The following is a 27318-nucleotide window of genomic DNA, read 5'->3' as shown; positions in this document are numbered from 1 at the left end:
CAGAGATAATTTCAATCTAAAGTAAATTAAGTATTATTTTAATATGAGCTTCTGGTGGGGTTCTTTAAAACCGTACTTAACAGCCTCATTCCTCATAAAAGTGCATGAGAGCTGACAAGACAGACTACTCATAAAAATGTCAAGTGTCTCTAAGTCTGCATGATGTAATATAACCTACAGAGTATGCCTTGCATTTGCAAGAAGAAGCTATAAAAGGTGAAATTCTCTGTGGAATATTTGCATATAAACATAGATGGGATTGTGTTGTGTATAATAAGCCGCTGTAAGGCTGTAAACCCTGTGTGTAGCTATGGCTTTAGGTGTCTATCTAACAGAGAGTGCCACCATATGAGCAATGCAGATGAGAGAAAGGGAAAAGAAAAGATGAGAATTTGGGCACTGTCAGTCCAAACCTCTTATTTTTATGAAAGGTTCAAAAGTGTTTAGATATAAAGAAGTGATTTTACCCAGTTATGTTTTCCAATAAATATATAAGAAAAAATGTGCCCCCCCCCCCAATGGTGCCAGTTCTACTTTCACAGCATAGGAAAGGAAAACAATTATTGTGATAGCATTTATCAACAATTGCCTCATTTTCAGTGCAAGCTCTTCAATTTCCACAGCACTCAGTGGTGTTGTGTTTTAATACAAAGTGCCTTTCACCTCAGGAACCCTCAATTCTAAACTGGCTTGTCACAAGTGAAATGAATGGGTGGTCTCAGTTTAGTCTCCAGGGGACAAATGTCCTCCTGACTAAAATAACACCCAATTTGGTACAACTGGCAGTCTGTGCCCTTATTTCACTCCATTGTGGGTTGGTATTATAGAAGAGCTATCAGAACAATGCACGACATTATGCAACACATGCTGTTATCCTGCAGTGTAAGAGAAAGGTTGAAAATAAAGAACATGCAGAGACGGGAAATTTTGTTATTTGTGTCATGGTGTCCTCTGAACGCACATATAAACACGCGCACACACACACACACACACACACTTCTCTAAACCAGTTCACAGTCTCATCCAGGGAAACCTGCAAAACCTGCTGCAGCAAAATTAAAAGGTTTATTGCGGTTGAGAATTGATTGCTATGCCTCATATCCTCAGCTGAGGTGGGAGAGGTGATGTTCTATGTTACAACAATTTGAAAAGGGCCCCCAGGGGCCATTGTGCAGCCAATGGACCACTGGAATGCCACAACACTCCAGCCACCCACCCGGTCTCAGACATGTGTCACACTATGTGAGGGCTGGGCATGATGGCACAGGACCAGCTCTGCACCACCTGGGAGTCCCTTACACCAAAAAAATCCTCATGTAATGGTGCAGAGTAGCTTTATTGGGGTCAGGAATCTGGGCTTACACCTACATTTCTGCTACCTCGCCTTCAATAATTACAGGCCAAACCTATAGCACCACTGTACGCACTAAAACTCTGCAGCTTTAGCAGATCCTGTTAGTGAGTGGCTGCAAGAGGCAGGATAAGGAGCATGTGCAGTAGTTCTATGTTTCGAACACTGAGAGAATAACAATTCTTATGAAAAGATGGTCACTCCCTTAATAAAACAGCTGCTGATCCCCCAAAAGTCAAGGTTACCCTATTACCACATTAATAGGGATAGCTCAGTGGTTTGAGCATTGGCCTGCTAAATCCAGGCTTGTGAGTTCAATCCTTGAGGAGGGTCACTTAGGGATGTGGGGCAAAATCAGTACTCGGTCCTGCTAGTGAAGGCAGGGGGCTGGAATCAATGACCTTTCGGGGTCCCTTCCAGCTCTATGAGATAGGTAATATAATAAATGGAGATACACCTATCTGCAAAGGGCAGCCTAACTTAAAAGAACTTCATCATTTTTGGTGGGAACACTGCGAAGTTTCACAGTCTAATATGTGGTTCTGAGGGCTGAGAAGGGAAGAACACAAGTCCTGCTTAAATGACAAGTCGCATTATTTAAATAGTGCACTGTACTAGATACTCTTTTGCCTATAGAAGAAAAAATATTGCAGATAGGGAGAGAAATGTTTATGTTCATGTTTACACTCAGTTACATGCAGGCTAAAAGTATGTGCTCCAGAATTCTTAGTCAAATAGCGCAGAGACTATATAACTCCACGCTCACTCTAGGACTGTAAATCCAAATTTGGTTGAAGACACATGAACGGTTGTGTTTGTGGGGGCATAAGATTCTTCCCTGTGTGTCTTCTAAATAGGTACTGGCAAACAACAGAGTGTAAAAAAGAAAAATTACAAAAGTGTGGTCACTTTCTGATAGTTAATAACTTGATCCAGGAGATAAAATAGGTAATTGTCAGCCAACACACACAAGGGACTACAGGTATCACTTATGCACCAAAAGGGCCGTTGGAAGCATTATATATAAAGTATACAAAACTTCACTGTGAAGAGGACAGGGTTGCTACATACACTGCATACCTGACACTAGCCCACAAAAGCAAGGATATAAGAAGTTAAGCCATTTGGCAATATATATCCTCTCCTCCTTCACCTACAGGCATGTGTCTTAGCATTATCACAATTACCATATACCACAACCTGAACTCTTCCCCCTTCAACTTTCTCTTCTCCACACACCCATTCACCAAACTACCCTCACATAACACAATTAGCTATGGTGGTTTGGTGTAGTGTTGGGATGGTATGGTATAGTTTGGTAAAAAGGAGTGATGAAAGGCTGGTATCCTTAGGGAACTAAGCAAAGGTTGTGGCATGCAGTAGGAGGTTGTACTCCCTCACCACTGGGGGAATCCTCAGCTGCTGCCCAGTTAAGGAAGCTCGATAGCTACTTTGTGCCAATGACGCAGTAAAAAGGAAGAGTTATTGGTGACTGGGGCCATATCTGCAACACAGCTGTTCCAGCTGTGCTACTGTAATGCCTTAGTGCAGATGCTTCCTACATCAGTGGAGGGTTTTTTCCATCAATGTAGATAATCCACCTCTCCAAGAGGTGGTAGCTAGGTCAACGCAAGAATTCTTCCATTGACCTAGCTACATCTACGCCAGGGTTAGGTCAACCTAACTTACAGCACTCAGGACACAAAATTTTTCACAGCCCTAAGCACAGGTGCTGGACCTAGGGGTGCTGCTGCCGCACCCCGTGCCTTGAAGTGGTTTCCATCATATACAGGGTTTACAGCTTAATTCAATGGCTCTCAGCCACCCCCCACTATACAAATTATTCCAGTGCCGCTGGCCCTAAGCATTTTTAAGTGTAGACCAGGCCTAAGACCTGGCACATAGAATTAGCAGAAATACAGCCACCTCTGGGAGTAAAGCTCTATGCTCTCTCCCAGTGAAATACAATGCTATAGCTAGAAAGAAATCTCTCTTAAAACCTGTGCATGTAAACAACACAGACCTGGAGATTAATTACAGTAAAGGATAAAAGAGTAACTTTTTACATGCAGCCTAGCTGTATGTATTTTCAATATGATCGCCTCTTTGTGGGTAAGACATAAGGTTTATTTTATATCAAGAGGCAGAGGGATAAACATGTGCAATGGGGAGAATGAAAAATCTGAAACAGGGCACCTTATTCACAGTGAATCACAGCAGTGCAAAAGAAATAAAATACAAACTTCTCTTAGAACAGATGCTTCTTTGAGCCCCAGACCTTCAAACATCTGGAAATTAAAACAGGAGGGGAAACTGCAGGGTTATACCAAAGGAAGATGATAGGTCTGAACTGCCTGTATGGCAACTCTAAGGTCAACTGTTGATGGATTAGCTGGCAAAGTTATTTTTAAACAACTTTCCCATTAAAAAGGTAGACTGGGTTTCAGTTTGTTGATCTGGCTGATAAAGGACCATCTGTGACAGCCAGAAATCGAAGTAAAAGGTTAAGTTTTCAAATCTTTGCAGCCAGAAGGTGGCTTTCGCCTAAGTGAACACCACCAGCCACAATGAAGGTACAGACTAAGAACTATCAACACCCAGATATCATAGCATGGGAGGGGCTGTCATGGATGCCAAATGTGGTGCTGGTGCAGTTAATTCTTCTTTCACTGCAACTTCAATGACCGAGAATATCATACCAAACAGGCAGTTAAAAAGTGTATTATGTTATTCTGTTTGACAAGATCCCTTAGCTGCATAGCATAAGTGCCAGCAGCACTCAGGCGCATTATCCTATTTCATATTTATATACTGTTACAAAACACGACAGAGTACCTAGAAGCGTTTTAAGAGCTGTGTGGCCACCGCAAAAGGGAGGGGGAGGGCAGACTTTGATCCATAAGAACGCTGTCCCTCTTTGCAAGACACCTCAACTAAATCAAGAACTCAGTCAGTTCTTAAAATAGGCTGCTTTTAAGAGCTGTTTCTGAGGATTGTTTTTAAAATCACAACACTTACTTTATAACCAGTTAACACTCCTGTTGTTTTCACTGTTATCACAGTCATTAGTTCAAAAGGCAGCAGGGCAGCGAAAAGAATGTTAGTTGCACAACATGATTTATGTATCAGTCACATACAGCAGCTGGACTAGAGGCTTTCATTTCATCTCTCCTTCCTTAAAGTGGTAGGTATTATTTACTGTTTGAATAGTTCATTCCCTTTTACACACACACGTGAGTGCACACAAGCACACGTCCAGCCTCTGATCTATTAGTACCTGCACAATGTTGTTGCCTGCAAATGTGGCTCGTTTCCATATTCGCCCTCCGGTCAAAGCCTCATTTAACAGCTGAGCCAGTTTCCGCTCCATCCCAGCCTGAAACACTTCCTCCTGAATTCGCTGGTCGACAACACCCAAGAGAACTACATTAAAAAAAAAAAAAAAAAAAAAAGGCAACCCAAGAACAAACAAATTAGTAAGAAGCATTAGTTCTCAGTGTCTTTTATGCAACTTCAATTGCAGGCCTTGAATCATTCTCTAAAGCCCTCTGCTGGACTATTTAAGCATAGCATTGAAATATTCTCACACGAATCCCTTCCAGCTCAGCTGGAGATTGCAAGTTGCAATGTAAGACTTTGGAAGAAGGGGAATTAAAAGAAAAAAACGCTGAGGTGATTGCTGGAACTTCATGGGGGGTAGCCTGGTCCAGAACAAATGCAGTCGTGGGGCAGCCCTGCCTCCAAAAAAGCTAAATGTATGAAAATATCAAAACAAAAGCAGCAGAGAGTAAAGAATTCAAAGTTATAACCAATTCCGATTTACCTGCTTTCAATGTTAACCATACTTTGTGTTCACCAGTCACAGAGTCGGGGTAGGCATGGATAGGGGATATAAAAATAGGACAGAAATAGCAGAACAGGTAGGAAACAGAAAGTAGAAAAGTGTATTGTCACCTGTTTCAGACAGCCCTGAGCCTAAGCCTATGAGAGCAGTGGTGCACAGAAACTGGTCAGCATGAGTTAGGGGTCCATTAATGTACAGAAAAGCAGCTGACTCTGTGACTAGCACTAGCCTACTGTACTTCTCAATCACAGGTGCATGGAAAAGGATTTACCTGCTTCTGAAATTTCTAGTGAAGAAGGATGCTGGACTGACACGCTCAGCAACAGAAATTAATATATCAAAAATATTCCTCACAAACAGAGCTGGTTGAAACATTTTTTTGATGAAAATTTAGAAAATTTTCATTTTGGTCAAATTTTTCTTTTCTTTTCTTTTGGTTGAAAAAACAGATCAAAAGCTCAGAAATTCAGTTTTCAGAAAATACTTCGTATTTTTGGCTAAAATTTTATTTTTTTCATTTGGTTTTCACTACAAATGCTCGTGTTTCAGTTTTGAATTCTTTTTAAGCCAAAACGATTTTCAAATAGTCAAATATTTTTAGCTTTTTGTTTCAGTTTTTCCATTGAAAAACAAACAAAAAAAATTTTCACAGGAAATTTTAGATTCCCCCCTTCCCACAAAGAAATTTCCCACAAAAAATAAGTGGTATCTTTCTACTGGCTCTAGTCACAAATGGAGTATCTCAGAATTCAATAGCAAAATAAACGATCAGTGATCAAGAACAATTAAATGCTGGAAACTTGACAAGAGAATTTTTTCACCTTCTTTTAAATTCAAATAGATTGAGAATTACAAATAATAGCAGGAAGTGTATTCCACACCAGAAGGGCATAGTTACAGAAAGCACTAACTCTCACTGTTCTAGGATTATATTCAGGGCAAATTAGATCAGCTGACTTGGACTAGAGCAATTTGCTGGAAACTAATTGAGGAAAAAAATGAAATGGGATGGAGCTGCATCATTACAGTCCCTAAAATTGTTTGGCATCTACTTGTATTCTGTTGCATAGTGTGTGCTTTGGTGTAAGGTCCCATGATTAAATCAAGTATTAAAAGTTAAAAAAAAAAAATCTTAAAAAAAAGCAATGTCCAACTTAAAAGGCAGTTAGTGTATACAGCACCCTCTGTATAGCAGAGCTGTGTTCCTGCACTTTGAATAAACTGCATTCTAAATATAAAACAATTTTTGAGCCAATAAACAAGGAATTGCAGTTCATTCTACACAAGTGCATTTCCCAGCAGTTCCAGGTTATTCATTCATTTGCTTTGGAGTTTATTCAGATCTGGATATAGTTATTACCTCAAACCGTAAGCAATTTCAAAATTTATTAATGTGTTATCTAGGTCCCGGCTAAAAAAAGAAAGGTGTGTCAGCTATCTATCCTTATATAGTCTACATACCTGTTCTCACCCAGGAAGATTTCATCAATTGAGACACATTGAGTTGAGGGTAATGAAAGGCTGGGGGAGAAAAAAAAAAAAAAGGATGAGGGGAAAAAACATCTGTAAGAACTGTATACTCAATAGCACAAAAACAAGAAAAGAGGCTGTTTCATAATTCACATTAAGTCAATGAACATCTTATTTGCTGATATAACTCTTAGTGTTATACATAAGAGACAGAAAGACATTGCTCTTGATACATATTTTCTGGTTCATATGTCTGAATGAAAAACAGCTGACTAAAGTGGTCAGATTAATTACCTGAAATATTTAACATACCACCCTGACAGCTTTGCTTCTAGAAATAGTAAGCAAAGCCCGTTTGGCTAATTTGTCGTTAATGTAAGATGAGATTTTTGAATGCTAAGATCAGGCTGTACACTGGATGACTCATGGTTTCTCAAACTTCATTGCACTGCGACCCCCTTCTGACAACGAAAACTACTACATGACCCCGGCCGCCTGGGGCTGAAGCCGAAGCCTGACCCCTGCCACCCAAGGATGAAGCCCTTGGGCTTCAGCTTCAGCCCTGGGTGGTGGGGCTCAGACTTTGGCTTCAGCCCTGGCCCCAACAAGTCTAACGCCAGCCCTGGCGACCCCATTAAAATGGGGTTGTGACCCGCTTAGGGGTCCCGACTCACAGCTTGAGAACCGCTGCTCTGGGTGAGTCATTCATGGCTTTTTGAGGAAGAAAGCATCTATTTCTTTGTGACTGCAACCAAGTAGAAAAGTTAAGACTTAAGTATAAAGGAGAAAACTGAATGTACCTATTTTGTATTCCAACCCATAATAAAATAAAATATACATTAAACATTGTGAAGATCAAATCGGATTTATGAAAATCATAAATGAATTCCATGAAAAATCCCGTGACATTTTGGTTTTATTTTGTTCAATAGCCCAAGTTTTGTCAAAATGACTAGCCTCCTGGAAACGCTAAGATTCAGGAGTGAAATCCTGGCCTCATTAAAGTTAATGAAAAAACTCCCATCAACGTCAGTGGGGCCAGGATTTCAGCCCAGATTCCCATTGGAGCAAAGTAAAGAGACACTCGTGAATAGATAAAGACAGAGGCTGGGACTAGTTTTCCTGAAAAGAGATTGAAACTTCATGAAAGTAAAGGGGGGGGGGCAGTTTTGTCAAAGTTTTCCCTGAATCATCTGAAGTTCTTAAAGCGCTTAACAAAGATCATTTTTTTAAAACCCATTTTAAGGATGGGGAGAGTGAGGCACACAAAATTAAACAGATTTGGCCTAAGGTCACAAGGTGAATCAAACCAAAAATCAAGATATCCTGACTTCCAGTTCTGTGTTTTAACCACTACCCTATAATTTGTTCAATTCCTGCTATTGTAGGCAAAGAAACAAAAAAATTATTAACTTTCCAATTTATTTAGTGTGTCTTATTTGCAGACTAGCTAGCTAAGACCTCTTTCTAGGTGTACTAAGGTTGTTTCCATAAATATGTTACCTTCCAGAATCTGGTGATTTTTACTATTAAAAACCTGATCACTCTTTTCTCCCCTAACGCAAAAGCAGAAGAGCCTCTAGATATATAGCACCTTTTTTTTTTAAACCTCGGTTTTTGACACTGCATTTTCATTCTCTAGAGTGAAATAATTTATTCTTTATTCTCGTCTTGTTTAAATTAAATGGCACTATGCCCAAAAACTGACGTCAAATTCAACATTTTCTGATACTCTTATTCCAGTTTAGTAGCATCTTGCTTCTCAAATAGTGCTATTGAGACTTCAATAGGGCCACTACTGTGAAGTACAATAGTGGTCAATGTGCGTAAGGGTATCAGAATATGGCCGTTTATGTATTTGAATGAGATATTACATAACAAATTTCTAAAAATTACACTTGCAATATACAAACAGGAAGCGCCCCACACGTTTTACATTTATATATTATACAAAAATATATATTGCTGCAGGGTCCTTCTAAACCAAAGGATGAGTGGACATGGCTCAGTATAGCTAGAAGGTTGGAGATTGGTTTACTATGGTAATGCACTCATTTACCTCAATCTAAAAATATCATCCTGCAAAAAAATGTGTAAACTGCAGCTGCACTGGTGTTTTCCAAAGCCCAGGAAAAGCAAGATCACAAGATAATTAACCATCTGCCAATGGCAATAAAATTTTGAACTGTTAGAGTGTTTAATTACTTCCTTTTTTTTTAAACAAGGTAACAGTTGTGCTTTGACACTCAATATGATATACTCTTTTTTCTAATTAGTGCTTGAAAATGATTTAATGTATGCAAATTCCTGTATGCCTAAGAAATTTCATATAGAATTAACTGAACTAAAAACTTAAAAAAAAAAAATCCTTGAGCATCTGCTCTTGATGGTACAGCGGGAGAAGTGCTCTAATCTTTCAGCCGTGCAGTCCTGGGCTGAAAGCTTGGCAAAGAGCGCATGAAAGGATCGGGAACATGTAGGGCAGGTCTACACTTAAAACACTGCACCAGTACAGCTGAGCTTTGTCCAACTTGCCACTGCGTTTCATGCTCAGAAGGAGTTTCACATTGACAATGTTCCCATTGCTACTCAGCCTTTGTAGAGGCCGCTTGCTTTTTTGGCATGATCTAGGTAATGAATTGTAAAATGCAAAAACAGAACATAGTACACCTACGTGCAATATAATATGGGCTGGTATTTAAATGCACCTGACACCCAGAAGAAGTACTGAATAACCCAAATGTAATTTCTGTTCTTTGTACACGCCCCCTCCCTCATACCAGGGGCTCTGTGTGCAACCCTTTCTCCATACTATGGTCTCCCAATCTCCCCGTCTCATGGCTTTGGGTGCACCTCCATTCACCCTTTCCCCTCTCTAGTCAGCACTGGATTCTACTATTCTAATTAAAAATTGTATTTCCTTTAGAATCCAATAACCATTGTGATTTTAATAGTTTCCATGGGAGATTTGTTAAAGAGCCCCAGAAAAACTTTACTCAATTGCCTTTTCACTTTCCTTCAGTTTTTAATGATACTTTGTATTGATTAGCAACATCTTACTGAGCGAGACATTTCTCAGGTTAGATACCAGGATTTGGGGAACATTTACATAGAAAGAACTGAAGTCATAAACCATACGTTATATAGACCATTTTTAAACTATTCCTAAAACGATTCTTCACTCTTTAACCTCTCCCTTAAGCCATCCAGTAGAGTGATCTGTCTCCAAACAAAATAAATCACCCAATATATGGGGTTCTGGAAGTTATCAGCTGTGCTTTTTATGAAAATAGGCAGAGAAACCAATGGTCTTACTAAAACGTCCACCGTTCTGCAGAAATGTGGAGGATTAAATAATAAAAAATGGACAGAATGTGGAGAATTCAAAGAAGTAACCTGATACATCTCATTGATCCATATTAGTGCACCATTGGGCTATTTATCAGGAGTCCAGTAAGTTTACAAACCAGAACTGAACTGGAAAGGGGAAATTAAAAACAGTTCTTTAATCAAACAGGCTTTTTTTGAACTTTTTTGTACCGGGGAGGAGGGGTTGGAATAATCGACTCACTTAAATTCAAAAGCCAACCTGTTCGCTGAAACCTACTAGCCATGTCGTTTCATCTCGTACTGTATTGTATCATATTGTCCTGTACCCTTTCGTGCCTTTAAGACTGCACTCTCTTTGGAACATGGAGCCTTTCATTTGACACAGTGTACCTTTTATGGAACATACAGCACTATCAGTGTTGCCCACTTTCAAGATTTTATGGCAAGTCTCATGATATTTGTTGTTCAGAGTCCCAGCTGCTGGAATCATGTGAATGCATGAGAATCTCAGCGCTTGCATTCAAAACAAGAAGTATATTCCTGCAGAATAAAGCCTGAAAATTGAAGAGAGTGATCCCTAAAGGTTCAGAAGCCAAAGAGCAAAGAAAAAGAGCCCAGAGTTTATTATTTTAAAAAGAAACTCATGATTTTTGGGGGGGCTTGATTCCTGATTTTTGGATGCCTGGGACTGGCAACAGCACACTATGATTATGATAACACTATAATTGTCTTCATAGCAGTCCACCATGCACAAGATGCTTGTCAATCCAGATTATAAAACGTACTCTCTTATTAATTATTGGTATTTCAGTAGCACCCTAGAAGCCTTGATTAAGTTGGGCTCTCTTTGTGCAAAGCACTGTGCAAATGTGTAGTAAAATCTCTGCCTGAATCAGTTTCTAATATGAGAAATTAAATGTAAACACATGGGCAAGGAAAAACAAATGGACAGAAAGGAGGGAAAATGAAATAACAGACACGATATTTTAGTAGAGCTAAGATGTTAAAATTGCCTAGCACTCTTTAGTACCTTGAAAGAAAAGAGAAAAAAAGAAAAAAGCTGGCATCTCCCACCCTTAACCAATCCCACTGCCATTATTCTTGCACAGAACCCTCCCTCCCTTGTGCATACAGAACCTTTATTAAAAATAAGAAAGTTAAGATTGGCAAAACATCCCTAAGTACCTTATAACCTAACCATGTACTGCGTTAGGACTATCCCGCAAGCATTTGCATTCTGTTTAAGCTTTATGAACTGTCTCCAGTAAAAGGTTTTTATATAGAAGATGATCTAAAATAGACAAAGACTGGGCATAACAAATTTCTTTTTCCAGACACAGTTATTCATATTCAGGCTGTCAAAAGTTTAATTTAATCATGCCCAACAGTTTGAGTTATAATATAATATTAGATTTTCCTTAGTTTGAATCAATATCAACTTGCTTGCAACTAAACTCACCTGGAATTTGCAAATCAATTCTTTACTTGCACACTATTTTAAACACATTTATATATAAAAAATATATATATACACAGACAAGATTGATTGGGGGAAAAAAAAACACCGGGAAAAATCTTTGGAATGCATCAAACAACCCTTCATAGTTAATACTGAAAGTGGTGGGCCAAGTAACTAAGAAGCAAATGGCACAGAAAAGTATGCTAGGCAATATGAGAAATTGAGATGTAAATGAACTTTCCAGAATTAATGAAAAGCTAAATATCCATGGATTTTGCATCAAAGATGAAGGATTCCGTACAATTTGCTGAATGCATAAGCAGATTTCTGACAAGGGTGGACCTCTTATAAGAAGGGCTATCCTGGGTCAGACCAATAGTCCATCTAGCCCAGTATCCTGTCTTCTGACAGTGGCCATTACTAGGTGTTTCAGAGGAAATGAACAGAACAGGTAATCATCAAGTGATCCACCCTCTGTCGCCCATTTCCAACATCTTCTGGCAAACAGAGGCTAGGGACACTTTAAAGCAGGGTTTTGCTTCCCTTCCCATCTTAGTTAATAGCCATTGATGGACCTATCCTCCATGAAGTTATCTAGTTCTTTTTTTAACCCTGTTACAGTCTTGGCCTTCACAACATCCTCTGGCAAAGAGTTCCAGTGTGAAGAAATACTCTCTTTTGTTTCTTTTCAACCTGCTGCCTATTCATTTCATTTGGTGACCCCTAGTTCTTGTGCCACGAGAAGGAGTAAATAATACTTCCTTATTTACTTTCCCCACATCAGTTATGATTTTATAGACCTCAATCATATCCCCCCCTTAGCCATCTCTTTTTCAAGCTGAAAAGTCCCAGTCTTATTAATCTCTTCTCATACAGAAGCTGCTCCATATCATAATCATTTTTGTTGCCCTTTTCTGTACCTTTTCCAATTCCAATATATCTTTTTTTGAGATGGGGTGACCACATCTGCACGCAGTATTCAAGATGTGGACATACCAGGGGTTCATATAGAGGCAATATGATATTTTCTATCATATTACACTGCTCTACAGCCAAAATGCTTCTGAAATAAATGTAGTCAAACTTTACTAATTCTGGGTCACTGAGAACGAAAATGATGCTTAAAATTGTTGATTGGCTCTAGTTTTCAAGATATGCTATTGGGTCAGTATACACGACCCTTGACATGGGAATGGCGGAGGATAAGTGAGTTATAAAGGGAAGGGATCTCAATTTAAACCAGAAATGACTAAAATACATCTTTGACTGGATCTATGAATAAATCAATGACTGGGTTTGGACAGTACTTGCTTTTTAGGCAAAACAATGAATGATGCAATCTGAAGCTGGGATTGCGTCATACATGATATGAATTGCATCATGTTATTCCTAGAAGTCATGGATGATGCAATCATAACGAAGCTTACATCACTCTGCTGAACAAATTGCCCTAGATCAGCTCTAGAAATCATACAGTGTCGTGCTCTCTTATTTGTCAGTGTTTGATTTTGCAAAGGGACACAGTTCTGTTTAGCCAAAGTGAGCAGAGATGCCTCGTACTTGTGTGAACAGTGCAGATAACTTCTGCTATGTTTGTGGTGAAGTGACTTTTGCATCACAAAAGCGCAGTATAACCACTATGGTTAAGAAAGCCTATCACCTGTATTCTGGCTGCAAAATTGGAGATCAGGACAAGAGGTGGGCCCCACACATATGCTGCAACACTTGTGCAACAAATCTTCGCCAGTGGTTGAACAGGAAAAGGAAATCTATGCCTTTTGCAGTGCCAATGATTTGGAGAGAGCCAACAGATCATACCAACAATTGTTAGTTCTGCATGGTGCCTCCAGTTGGGAAAGGTGTGTCAAAGAAGAAAAAGTGGACTGTGCATTATCCAAACATTCCATCAGCTATACGCCCAGGACCCCACGGAGAAGGACTGCTGGTTCCTGATGCACCAGAATCATTCTCACTTGAGTCAGATGAGGAAGAGGAAGAGGATGAAACTTCTGGTCCTGAACCATCAATGTCACAGAACCCACATTTTCTCCCATCCTCCTCCTCTGAACCACACCTCATAACACCAGGTGAACTGAATGACCTTGTCAGGGATTTTGAACTACCCAAGAGTAAGGCAGAGCTGTTGGGCTCCAGACTACAGCAGTGGAATCTCCTGGCAGGTGATGTTAGGGTTTCCATGTTCCGTGACCGTCAAAAGGATCTTGTCCCATTCTTCTTCATGGAAGGTGATCTTGTAGCCTGCAACAACATCCATGGTGTGATGGCAGCCCTCAACATCGTTCACGATCCAGATGAGTGGAGACTGTTCATTGATTCATCGAAGACGAGTCTTAAAGCTGTTTTACTGCATAATGGCAATGTTTTGCCATCAATTCCAGTTGGTCATGCAGTCCATATGAAGGAAACCTATGACAACATGAAACAACTTTTGAGGTGCATAAACTATGACCAACATCAGTGGCAGCTTTGTGGCGATTTGAAGGTTGTTGCTCTCTTGCTTGGTCTGCAGACTGGATACACAAAGTACTGCTGTTTTCTCTGCGAATGGGATAGTCATGCAAGAGATTCCCACTACATCAAGAAAGATTGGCCACTCCGACAGTCATTGGAGCCTGGGAGGAAAAGTGTTCAGCATCCACCACTTGTTGAATCAAGGAAGATTTTGTTACCACCCTTACACATCAAGCTGGGTCTGATGAAGAACTTTGTCAAGGCCATTAACAAAACACAAGCAGCTTTCAAGTACCTCCGTGGAAAATTGCCAAGGTTAAGTGAAGCTAAGATAAAGGAAGGTGTCTTCGTTGGTCCTCAGATTCGTGAACTTCTTCGAAATGATGCATTTGACCATGCACTGCGTGGCAAGGAAAAGACGGCATGGAAAGCCTTCCAGTTAGTGGCAATAAATTTTCTCGGAAACAACAAGGCAGACAACTACAGGTTGTTGGTGGAAAACCTCCTCAAGGCATACAAAAGCCTTGGTTGCAACATGTCACTAAAGATACATTTTTTTGCACTCTCATCTAGATTTTTTTCCACCGAACTGCGGAGCAGTGAGCGACGAGCACGGCGAGCAATTTCACCAGGACATTGCAACAATGGAGAAACGCTATCAAGGAAAATGGAGCCCATCAATGCTTGCAGACTATTGCTGGACAGTGACAAGAGCTGCTCCATTTAATGAATACAAGAGACAAGCCAAGAAGCGCCGAGTAGACACTGAATAGGACTAAACTATGTACATAATAGTTTTTTGCCTTTTGTTTCATAATAAATTTTATTTATATAACCCTTTTGCTGATTTTTAGAGTGTTACATAAACAGGACAGGTGAAATATTATCATGTAAAGCAACCATAAACACATGAAAAGACCTAGGTTTACAATTTATGATTAAAACTCTACTATCTACACAATATACATAGACATAAAATGTAAAAACTTAAATGTCTTAGAAACAGTAGCCAATCAGTTGTTTTAATTGTCATATTTGAATTCAGCACATCAAAATACATAATAAATAGCATATTTTATCTCTGAAGCAGACGACTTCTCAAAAATTGTAGACCAGTGTTACCTATCCCTTTCTTAGTTATTCCCAACATTCTGTTAGCTTTTTTGACTGCTGCTGCACATTGAGTGGATGTTTTCAGAGAACTAGCCACAGTGACTCCTAGATCTCTTTCTTGAGTGGTAACAGCTAATTTAGACCCCATCATTTTATAAGTATAGTTGGGATTATGTTTTCCAATGTGCATTACTCTGCATTTATCAACATTGTATTTCATCTGCCATTTTGTTGCCCAGTTACCCAGTTTTGTGAGATCCCTTTGTAACTCTTCGCAGTCTGCTTTGGATTTACCTATCTTGAATAGTTTTGTATCATCTGCAAATTTTGCCACCTCGTTATTTCCCATTTTTCCAAATCATTTATGAATATGTTGAACAATACTGGGCCCAGTACAGACCCCTGGGAGACACCACTATTTACCTCTCTCCATTCTGAAAATGGACCGTTGATTTCTACCCTTTGTTTACTGTCTTTCAACCAGCAACTGATCCATGAGAGCACCTTCCCTCTTATCCCATGACAGCTTACTTTGCTTAAGAGCCTGCGGTGAGGGACCCTGTCAAAGGCTTTCTGAAAGTTGAAGTACACTATATGCACTGGATCCCCCTTGTCCACATGCTTGTTGACTCCCTCTAAGAATTCTAGCAGATTGGTGAGGCACAATTTCCCTTTACAAAAACCATGTTGAGACTTCCCCGATATACCATGTTTATCTATGTCTCTGATAATTCTGTTCTTTGCTATAGTTTCAACCAAGTTGCCTGGTATTGGAGTTAGACTTACTGGCCTGAAATTCCCAGGATTGACTCTAGGGACTTTTTAAAAAATTGGTGTTACATTGGTGGGGGGAGGAATAGTTCAGTGGTTTGAGCATTGGGCTGCTAAACCCAGGGTTGTGAGTTCAATCCTTGAGGGGGCCACTTAGGGATTTGGGGCAAAAATCTGTCTCGGGATTGGTCCTGCTTTGAGCAGGGGGTTGGACTAGATGACCTCCTGAGGTCCCTTCCAACCCTGATATTCTATGATTAGCTATCCACCAGTCATCTGCTACAGAGGCAAATTTAAGTAACACATTACACACCACAGTTAGCAATTCTGTAGTTTCACATTTGAGTTCCTTCAGAACTCTTGGGTGAATACCATCTGGTCCTGGTGACTTACTACTGTTTAATCTATCAGTTTGTTTCAAAACCTCCTCTAATGACACCGCAATCTGGGACAATTCCTCAGATTTGTCACCTAAAAAGAACAGCTCAGGCTTGGGAAGCTCCCTCACATCTTCAGCCGTGAAGACCAATGCAAAGAATTAACATAGTTTCTCTGCAATGGCCTTATCATCCTTGAGTGCTCCTTTAGCATCTCGATTATCTAGTGGCCCCACTGGTTGTTTAGCAGGCTTCCTGATTCTGAAGTACTTAAACATTTTTTCCTGTTACTTTTTGAGCCTTTGGCTAGCTATTCTTTAACTTCTTTTTTGGCCTTCCAAATTATATTTTTACACTTCACTTGCTAGAGTTTATACTCCTTTCTATTTTCCTCACAAGGAATTCCACTTTTTAAAGGAGGCCTGTTTGCCTCTAACTGCTTCTTTTACTTTGTTGTTTAGCCACATTGGCACTTTTTTGATCCTCTTACTGTGTTTTTTAATTTGGGGTATACATTTAAATTGAGCCTCTATTATGGTGTCATTAAAAAGTTTCCATGCAGTTTGCAGGGATTTCACTTTTAATTTCTGTTTAACTAACTTCCTCATTTTAGTGTAGTCTCCTTTTCTGAAATTAAATGTTACTGTGGTGGGCTGCTTTGGTCTCCCCCCCCCCCGACAGGGATGTTAAATTTTATTGTGTTATGGTCACTATTACCAAGCAGTTCAGCTATATTCACCTCTTGGATCAGATCCTGTGCTCCACTCGGGACTAAATCTAGAATTGCCTCTTCTCTTGCGGGTTCCAGGACTAGCTGCTCCAAGAAGCAGTCATTTAAGGTGTCAGGAAACTTTATCTCTGCATCCTGTCCTGAGGTGACATGTGCCCAGTCAAGCAGATTTTTAATTGCAGTGTAGACATACACTGAGGGAGATTGCTCAGAAATGCACGCAAGCTAGGTTTATTATTGTGCTTGCTGAGGGATTCACTGCCAGACCCATAGCTGAGAAAGAATCAGAGGGCATCAGATTTGTGAGGGTGAAAAGCTTTGCAGTCTCTTTGCTGACACAGCAGACTTAGAACATGGGACAGTTAACGTTATCACACAAAGAATAATAACAACTTTAGGAGCCATGGGAATCAAAGCTGAAAAGTTCAAATCAAAACTGGTTGCTGTTTGGACAGAACTGTTTGGACAGAACTGCGGTGAATATGAGCTGTTCAAATCCTGAACCGGCCAAGTTTAGACAAGATATTTCTCATGTTGTTGTGCACAGCATTACCCACATCCTTGATCCTGTTATATTCTGGACTCAAAGCTGATTATGTCTATTTTAAAAAGTCTGAATTTATTTTTAAAGACATCTTCAAATTTGACTACTCCAGTCCCCAAAAGACACTGGCAAATCCAAACCCATACTGAGGCCTTTGAGGCAAATGTTGTGCTATTTAGCAGTAGACATCAAATACAGTGAATTGCTAGTTAGGTCAGATCACTGAAGGCAGTGATATAAAAATATCAATTGGCTGTCCCCAACTTGGAACACACTCCACAAATGGAATCAAGGGCTGATGCAGCTCAAGTCAGCGCTACTCTTAAAGAGTTCAAGACAGGCAAATTTGTGATCACATTGAATTTTATGATTTACTTAACACCATGACTAAGTCTCTCTTCCTGTGCAAGACGGGAAAAATCTCTTGGTGTCTGAGCCTTTGCACAGGCTACAGAATCCAATGCTGGAATTCACAGCAATGGAAGGTATCTTGTCCCTTGGGTCACAAATCCTTAGGGATGGCAAATGTGCAGGGGTAAATTCTTCTGTGTCTGGACAAAGCTGCAGAAAAATCTGATCTGTATGCTTGAATCTGCCATTGTATGTAGGGATACCAGATTCAACAGGCTAAAGCAATGATCATGCACATGGTTTTGTTGTTCTGACTCTACACAGTGACCTGGTGAAAAAAAGAGAACCATCTACTGGACCACTTTCCACAGGTACTCAGCGAGGAGGAAATGGAGAATGCCCTATATCAGTGTTTCTCAACCATTTTGCTTTGGACTTTTGACGAAATTAATCAAAACAAACCAGCCCACTAACATATTGTAAAGGATTTGATGCAAATATAAATGAATGGCCTAAGTACAGAAGCTTACCAGCCCCTATTTTCTACAAGCTTGATGCAGGGCCAGAAACAAAACATATTCATGGACTGTAGCGGGGTGGTCACCCGCTCCTGCCTGGGAAGGATTAAAGCCAGCCCTGCTGGGGGCTGGGGCAGGAAAGACCTGGGCTGATTGGGGGAAGCAGCTGCAGCTGGGCCACGCCCCAATCAGAGCCCAGCTGGCCCTATAAAGGCTTGAGCCAGGAGCAAGGAAACACTCACCTTCTGCATTCAGAGAGAGAAAGGCCTGACTGCAGGGAGCTTGAGACAGGGTACTTGAGTGGAGCAGGGCTGGGGAAAGGCAGAGGAGCTCCAGCCTGGAAAGCCCCAGGCTGGCCTAGCATTGGGCCAACAGGTACTGGGGGTTGCAGAGGGCAGCCCAGAGGTAGGCAAAGGCAGCAGGTCCAAACCCAACCTTGCCTATGATGAGTGGCTGGTACTGCAGTCTGCCCCAGGGAATGGGGCTAGATGGTGACTGGCAGTAGCCTTACACTGAGGCAAGGTTGGGTTAGTGGGTGAGGGGATCCCCTAGGGGGGGGAGACTCAGAGTGTGTGGGTACTGCCAGGGGGCAGCACCCAGAGCAAGGAGCACCAGGGTTCTGGGAGGGACACGGGACCAGTGACAAGGTGGATCACTGGCCTGCAGAGGGCGCTTCAGGCAGGAAATCGAGCTAATTCCCTGAGAGACCAGCAGGAGGCGCTGCAGGGGTGAGTCTGCTCCTCTACATGGATACAGTGACAATGAGCATGTAACAGCAGACTGGACTGATAGAGAACTAATCTAGGATTATTCTGTGTGATCAGATACAGTTTTCAAGCTAGAAAGACATAGTCCATATTATGTAGCTCAATTTGAAATAAATTATGACATACTCTCTGACCTTCTTGACAATCACAGACTTGTTGGGGTACTAGCATTTTAAAATTTGGGTTAAAAGACATACAAAACTAAGAACTATAAGATTAAGTGAGAGTAAGACATACTAAAACCAAGCAAATGAGTGAAGAGAAATGCTTTCAGACAATTAATGCAGCAACAATAATTCATTTTAATTTATTTGAGAGATTGAGACCACAAGCCCAGAATATGAGAGAATCTCATTGTATTGTCTCACAAACAAAACAGAAGTCTTAGCTGCCTATGGACAAGTGTTCTGATTTCGTCTCCTCCCCTTGCAAATTACAGATTGAACCAATACTAGAGTTAGTGATTAAGCTCAGCTACTGTTGCACAGGGACAGTTTATGTGACCAAAGGCACTGTTGTACAGATTTGCATGGAAAGACCAAATTAGAAGCTAAGGAAATTAACTAATGTTAACACTTATATAGAACATTACTATGAAACTGTAGAGAACACCACACAAAACCAATCTTCTGCAGCCTTAGTGACATGAAGTACTCACGTTCGGCAATTTGCTGCACAGGAAAGCCCAAGTAGAAACTGAACTCCACCACAGACAGGTTCCTCAGCAGCTCACTGATTTCAGATCCATTCAAGAATCCATATGTATCCTGAATGGCAAAGACAATGTTCACAGGCCCCTGCCGAAATGCCGCACGAGGCTTGCTCAGAGTTATATTCAGTATCTGAAAAGACAAAGCTAGAACAGGTCAGGAACAGCAAAACCACTAGCACTTCTGTTCCCTCCCTCTCCTGCTTTTTTTTTTTTTTAAATAATAATATAAAGTGGGATGCTTTACAAGATTGTTGCGTAACATCCATTTCAGACTGATTCAGCCACACTGTCTCAACAAGGACATAGAGTTACCTTACACTATTTCCCGTCCAAGATTTATTCTTTAAATTGTGTTACAATCCATGCTGATGTGAAAGGTGCCATCCAGAAAACGACTGAAGAAAATGTCCAGAATAAAGTCAAACACAGCAAAACAAAAGCTATCCACAAAAAAAGCCTGTGTGGATACCTTACCTATGTGGAACAGACAGGAAGAGACTCTCAATGTAAGGTAAATGAACACTGTGGAAAGAGAGCTATCCTGTCAAAATCCAACACGCCCTGCACTACCAGAGCCAAAGACGGGTGGAAACAAAGTGCAATCAGACCTCAAAATGTGCTTCCATAGGTCTTTCCCTGGAACTTCACCTAGTAGCTATATTATATAATATTTTGCATATATTCTTCACTTTAAATACATATTGTACTTAAACACAAATAAGTTATTTTATTTTTATGGTGATTAGATACTATTTACTTTGTTTATGAGTTTATACAGCACAATTTTTATTGATTTTAGTTTTAGAACAAAGCTAGAATACATAAACTTTCAGGAAAAAAAGGCAGCATGTCTTATTAATTAGATTTAGAGTTTATAGCCAGTGAGTTTTAAGCCCCTTTATTAGGTACAATATCCAATAAAGACTCCTCACTTTCCAGATCTAAAGTTCAGATAATAGCACATGGCACAGGTGTAAACACTGATGAACCGTGGAACCCAAAAACCTTAAAATCTATTAGTTATCCTCAATATAAACCCACTGTTAGATTACCCATTCAAAATGTGTGATGCAGAGTACAGTGAACTTCTTTTTTCTCAGAGCATGCTAGCATTCTTACCTGCACTGTGAAGTTGTAGATATCCTGGTGATGTTTTCTCACCTCCAGGAATGCCATTGTCAGCCCTTTTTCAATGCGCTGGCTGAAGTTACAGAAGCCAGTATCAACGTTTCGAGGCACAAACTGAAGCACTGGAGGTAAAGGGTATGTGTTATTCCTACTGAGTGCAGTATTTGCACTGAAGGGAGAAAGTGGGGAAGCAGGGAACCCTCCCCCTCCATAAATGCATCAGTTTTCCATTAAATCCCAACTGCACTCATGGCAGCTGAAAGTCCAAATAGTGCAGCTCAAGAAATTAATTACTGCAGAAACCGTTCTGTATCGATGCAGAAGGTTTTCTTGTCAATAAAATCTGATGTGACAATAAGGCTCACTTTCTGTCAAGAGATTCTGCAGCCAAAAAAAAAATCCACTTCCTATTACAGGCTACTGAAAGATCCCCAGCTGAACACAAACTGTCTCTAATACTGAGTCAGTCATCTGAAGCTCTGGAATCCCTGAATTATCCAAGACTTTTTTATGAAAAATCTTTAAAAAGAAGACCAGCAGCAATCTTCTTTGTAGGCTGATGGTGAAGTCTAGTATAAGTTTGGTTGAAAGATTCCAACTTTGGTCTACCAGGCATCCATTGATACCAGTCTAGCACCTTTCAACAGCACTTAATAAGCATGCATACGTTATATATAATGTGTGCGTGCATGTGTGTACACATGCACACACTAATTAAGCACTGGTGAAAGGAGCAACAGCACTTGAAAGCGAAATTCTTAAATATATAATAAGAACTTCACTCTCTAGTGTTGTCGTTCTGGCACCTTTCACCAGTGCTTAATTAGCATGCACAATGCTAGTGAAAGGTGTCAGATTGACAGCACCAGTCTCCCACATCATGAATGTAAATCCACGTGAATATAAAAAGGTCTTTTTAAAATGAGTTTTTAAAATTAAATTATAAGCAAAATAATTAAACATTCTAAACAAAATAAACTTTAAATTCAAAAATAATTTTCAGACATATATGAATAAATAATTAAATATGCCTTAATATTAAAAGCAAAATACTGGAGAACAAAAGACGTTTCTCTTTTATGTACCTGCCAAGACCCTTATTCAGGGTTCTGTATTTCCCCTGCAATGGTTTGCAAATGGTAAGTGGTCAGTGAGGATGAAGAAAGATCTGGAGTTTTGCACCGTGATAAAACTGTTAACTCTTAAAGCACGGTAAAAAAAATGCAAACTCCCTACACTGACTTTGTTAGAGACATCATCAGCTATAACACAAAGTAGGGAGTAGAACAGAACATTGTGTTCACCTCTTGCCAAGTAAAAGTTTTTCAACTAATTAAATAAACAACAGTCATAGCAATATTTTGAATGTATATAGCATTTTCCATCCAAAGATCTCAAAGCACTTTGTTAATATGCATGAATTAAGCCTCACAAGAGTAAAGCCTAAATCTTTTGATTCCCCATCTTGTATATTAATCACAAGACCATCCTTCTTCCAGATCAAAGTCTGTTTCAATACTAAGTTATTTCTCCCCCTCTCTACAGTGTGAAGCACAGTAACAAAAACTCACCTGTGTGAACTTGGAACCTGGAATCTGGCATGGTGAAAGAAGGCTGTAGTGACAGGATGACAGGGGCCTGACCACGGAGAAGGCTGCTGTTCATAAGCACATTTATGACAGCTATTGCCGTGTAAACAAAAGGACCTGATGTCACCAAGAAAGAGAATTTTGGGGAAATTTTATAAACCTATGGAAAAGAAATTAAATAAAATTATCAGCATCAATATTGGCAACAATACTTCACACCTCAAGATCATTAGATGGACTGTGAAATAGAAGCAGTTTACCAACATGGATAAATTAAGTAACGCATCCCTAACAGGTAGGAAAATATTATCTTAATTTTACAGCTGAGGAAAGAGAAGTACACTAAGTCAGAGAGCTGGGAATAGAACCTTTATCTGGAGACTCCCACTTCAGTGGAGTAATCACAAGAGAATCTTCCCTTTGCTAAGCTGGCCCAATTAGAAGTTGTACAGTACAATGGTTCTCAACCAGGGTTATGTGTACCCCTAGGGGTACGCAGAGATTTTCCAGGGAGTACATCAACTCATCTAGATATTTGCCTAGTTTTACAACAGGCTACGTACTAACGAAGTCATTACAAACTAAAATTTCATACAGACAATGACTTGTTCATACTGCTCTATTGAAATGTAAGTACAAATTTATATTCCAATCGATTTATTTTATAATTATATGGTAAAAATGAGAAAGCAAGCAATCTGTCATGAATAGTGTGCTGTGACACTTTTGTATTTTTAGGTTTGATTTTGTAAGTAAGTTTAGTTTTTAAGTGAGGTGAAACTTGGGGGTACGCAAGATAAATCAGACTTGTGAAAGGGATACAGTAATCTGGAAAGGTTGAGAGCCACTGGTTCAGTACATTCATCTTTGCTTTTGCAAAAAGTATGATGGGAATTTAAATGGCCACAAAGTGGTCAGGACTTCAGTTTTATGTATCATCTCTGGCAGCACAATATCTCGCCCTCTACACGATGTTGGGGGACACTATAGATTCCAAACCAACAACGGGCTACTTACTGGATCACCAGCATGGCTTCTTGTATACTGGACACACATATGATAGTGTATACATCCCATTGACTCTGTGTGTTTGTGTGTTATGCAGGAAGCAATATACACACAATATAGTTTATAAATATAATACAATTTTGTGTGTGTACATATACATACACTTTTTTTTTTCCAGAAGACACTCCTCCCCCTTATTTCAGCACAGCTACCACCAATAGGAGCTTCCCACAATTCATATATCTCCTGCTATTCCTTTCAGAAGATAATTCTAGCGTTAAGCCGTCTATTCTGAAGCTCTCTAGCCATCACATAACAGATGAGCATCTAAATAGAGGATTTACTATAAAACCAAGCGAAGGTTTCAAAGCAGGCACTTTTGTATATCCGTACAACATATCAAAAACAAAAACAAGGTGAAGGATTTAATTTGAGTATTTTACAGTGTTTCTTTCTCCAAGAGGAAGTCTCCCCTAACCCAATCAACACACCTACTTCCTGGCTGCTTCTTCACACTCCTAGTTCCCTCCATCTATCACACATGATCACACTGTGACACACTTTCTACACAAAAAGCCAAGACCAGAGCCCTAAGACTTCAGGTACACTTCCACATCTTTACAGAGGGAGACACCAGCTCTCTCTAGACCTTGCCCAAATGAGGAGAGACCCTGAAGGATTTGAAGCTGAGGATTAACTTTGTGGAAGAGCACACAGCGCTATGCGTCTCTTATTGACATCTCTATGGAAGCACAAATTAATAGAAATTAATTTTCAGAGGACACAATAGACAGCTTTTTCTTCTTTTTGATAAATAAAATGAGCAAGATGTATTAAAAAAGATTTTAAAAAAACCAGCAAGAAACAACCTCAAGTATCAAAGGAAAAAATACGGTCTCAAGACATACAGATCTCCCTATATTCCTTGTAATTAGATGCCAAAAGTGTGCTGCCGTCAGGTTTTATCGTAAATGGATCCAGACCTGTAGCATTCAAATTAGTTCAATATAAACAGATACTTCAACCCATTTTGCCTGAAGTTTACCCTTTTATCTCAAGAAGAAATGTTTTCAGCAGCTTCAGTTTGTGAAATGGGGAAGGAATGACAGAGAAATGTTGTCTATTACCTACAAAAGAAGGCAGGCAAGAAAAAAAGAGGAAACAGAATTTTCAATCCTGCAACTGCAATTATTTGGCATTTTCTAAAGTAAAACATGCAGAAGGAGAACAGCCCAGCATAGCTCGCACTGATACTGATGTACTCTAGTCTGACACTTCAGTGGTCAGAGAAGAAAAAAACTGTTATCCTCTAAACTCCCCCAAATTTTTCATAAAGTATTTAGTCTGAACAGTCAATACACACCAAATGAGTCCATTTTTGTGCTTCATCATAGCAGAAGGTAGAAATAAATCCAAAAGAAAAATAATTTGAAAGATTTTGAGAAGTGTGAGTTGGAGGAAGGTAGTGAGAGGAGATCCATTACAGGCCCAAGACAAAAGTCTAAGTAGTATGCTTCACCACCACCACCCACCGTACCAAGTGTCCGATAATAAAAAGTATCCCTAGAAAGCATTTGATTTCCCAAAGGTCTCTTACTAAGGCCAGTAGGTGTTAAAAGTGAAATGCAAAGCTTGTTATGTTTTGAATTATTGCGTGTGCGAGGATGTACAGCTTAACATCCTAAAGGCGACATTTTCAAACCATATTTAGGCACCTAAACAAAAACAGCCTAAATTTCAGAAATGACAAGCACAGATCTCACTGAAATTAATGGGAGGCACAAGAGCACCTCCGAAAAACAAGGCCACTTTTATTTAGATGCCTATCATTTAGGTGCCTAACTTTAGACAGCCAGGTTTGAAAATTTTGGCCTAAATCACTAACAGGATAAGGAGAAGTCTTAAAACATAAATAAATACTATAATGACCTGACTAATGTGTATTTGTATACCGCCTTCCATAGGATGGAATCAGAACTGATCAACTAGTCTCATAAGCCCTATGCAGCACAGAGTTGACAGATTCTCTTGAATTCAGATTGCAAAAGTTGAAAGAAAGCATTTTCAATTCCTGTTTAAGATTAACATTTGTTCATATTTCAGCTGAGCAGCAGTTACATCAAATTGCGGCCAAACATTTTCTTTTTGTAAAGGATACCTTGCTACTATGCTAAATTTAACAAAACTGCCGCCTATTTTACTGTGCATCACCCTGTAAAAATGAAACACCTGTAGCTATAATAGGAGATGTAAAAAAAGAAATATTAAAAACAAAATGCACTCATTTACCTCAAGTTGTACTATACATAAACCAGTTCATGATACTGTTGCCAAAAAAAAAAGAAGTCAGATTTGTTTGCTTGGTTAAGTTAAGCACCAAGGAAGAATCTGTTTAGAAAGCTGCATGACTGCAGTCATTAATACATGTTACTATATTGGACAGCTGTTAATTTTAAAGCCTAACAACCTTGGCATTATTCCATTACTGACATGAAATTTTATTCTGGTAGGCTAGGGAAGCAAGAATGCTTCAGCTTTATGCAGTTAAAAACAGCCACCCCCAATGCGTCGCTAAGAGAAAACACATATGATGGTACTCTTCTAGTGCAACATAAGCATGACTTATTCTACAGAGATGTTCTCTGCCTTTGACAAGAAAGAATTTGAAAATGATGAACCAAGGCTCGGAAGACTAGCTCCATTATTTATAAGAAGAGCTGACTCCCAGCAGCCTTAGGGCCAATATATCCTATCAGGAGCTCTGCATGGCAATAGTGGACATGAAAGGAATGAATTTGAAAGAGAAAAATCATAAAGGGACAGGATATCAAATGTTTACTCTGGTCATCTTACAAATATTTAGCAATATGTTTGGTTTTATTGCAGTTGACATCACCATGTCAGCAGAAGTTTCTCATATTACCGAAACATACAGGACCAGTTCTCAGCTAGTGTAAATCAGTGTACGTCCACTGAAGTGAACCTTTGACTTCAATTCAGCCATACAGACTTACACCAGATAAGGATATGGCCCATAGTTTGGAATCACTGGATTCGTCTAAATGGAGAAGAGAAAGGACATTTCATATCAAAATTGTTTATTCTGCAGATCTACTGCAGAAACGCCTATTCTAAGCTACACAGACTATTAATATACATAAAATGAAAGTATATAAACAAATAATAGTAGTTGCCAGTCATAACTATTCACAATTAGCAAAAATAAATAATCCAATTAAAGAGCTTACCAGAAGCCTAGATAGCCACCCTTAACAAGCCATACCGTATCCCTTTAATCCACATCACTATCCTCCTTGAAAAAGCCCAGGAAGGTAGAGGAGCCTTGTAAAACCAATTGCTTAGGCTAACAGAGGGATTTGAATCCAGGACCTTGACAGTTAAAATGATGAACTTCTACCATTTAAATCATAGGACTAAATTATGTAGCAGAAACTCATAAACCTCTTATGTGGACCAGCTACCAGATGGCGACAACGATCCACATTCTTAAGATAGGTCTTCACTTCAGCGTTAACTCGAGTTACAATATTTGAGTTTCTCCACTTGAGCTAGCCTACCTTGGGGGACAGTAACCACACTGCAAAGGTAACTTTAGCTATACTAGAATTATTGCATGCACGCAGGTGTAAGGTTACCAGATAGCAACTGTGGCAAAAAACAGGATAGAGAGTGGGGGTTAATAGGAGCCTATATAAGAAAAAGTCCCCCAAAATGGGACTTTCCCTTTAAAAATGGGACATCAGGTCACCCTACGCAAGTGCTG

General features: G+C 39.7%; 1 protein-coding gene across 4 annotated transcripts in view; it reads right to left on the bottom strand.

Annotated features, from left to right (window-relative positions):
- Positions 1–27318, bottom strand: part of KIAA1549 (KIAA1549 ortholog) — a 233275-nt gene that overhangs the window by 83801 nt on the left and 122156 nt on the right. For all 4 annotated transcript variants that reach the window (XM_005296403.5, XM_042851614.2, XM_065581832.1 and 1 more), the window contains 5 exons: positions 22509–22686; positions 20929–21059; positions 19756–19939; positions 6657–6716; positions 4629–4774 (listed from right to left, as the gene is read on the bottom strand). In XM_005296403.5, coding sequence (XP_005296460.2) covers positions 4629–4774; positions 6657–6716; positions 19756–19939; positions 20929–21059; positions 22509–22686 — 699 coding nt within the window. The remainder of the gene's footprint in view (positions 1–4628; positions 4775–6656; positions 6717–19755; positions 19940–20928; positions 21060–22508; positions 22687–27318) is intronic.

Source organism: Chrysemys picta, chromosome 1, assembly GCF_011386835.1.
Source record: "Chrysemys picta bellii isolate R12L10 chromosome 1, ASM1138683v2, whole genome shotgun sequence".
NCBI lineage: Eukaryota > Metazoa > Chordata > Testudines > Emydidae > Chrysemys > Chrysemys picta.
This window is presented reverse-complemented; position numbering and strand designations above follow the sequence as displayed.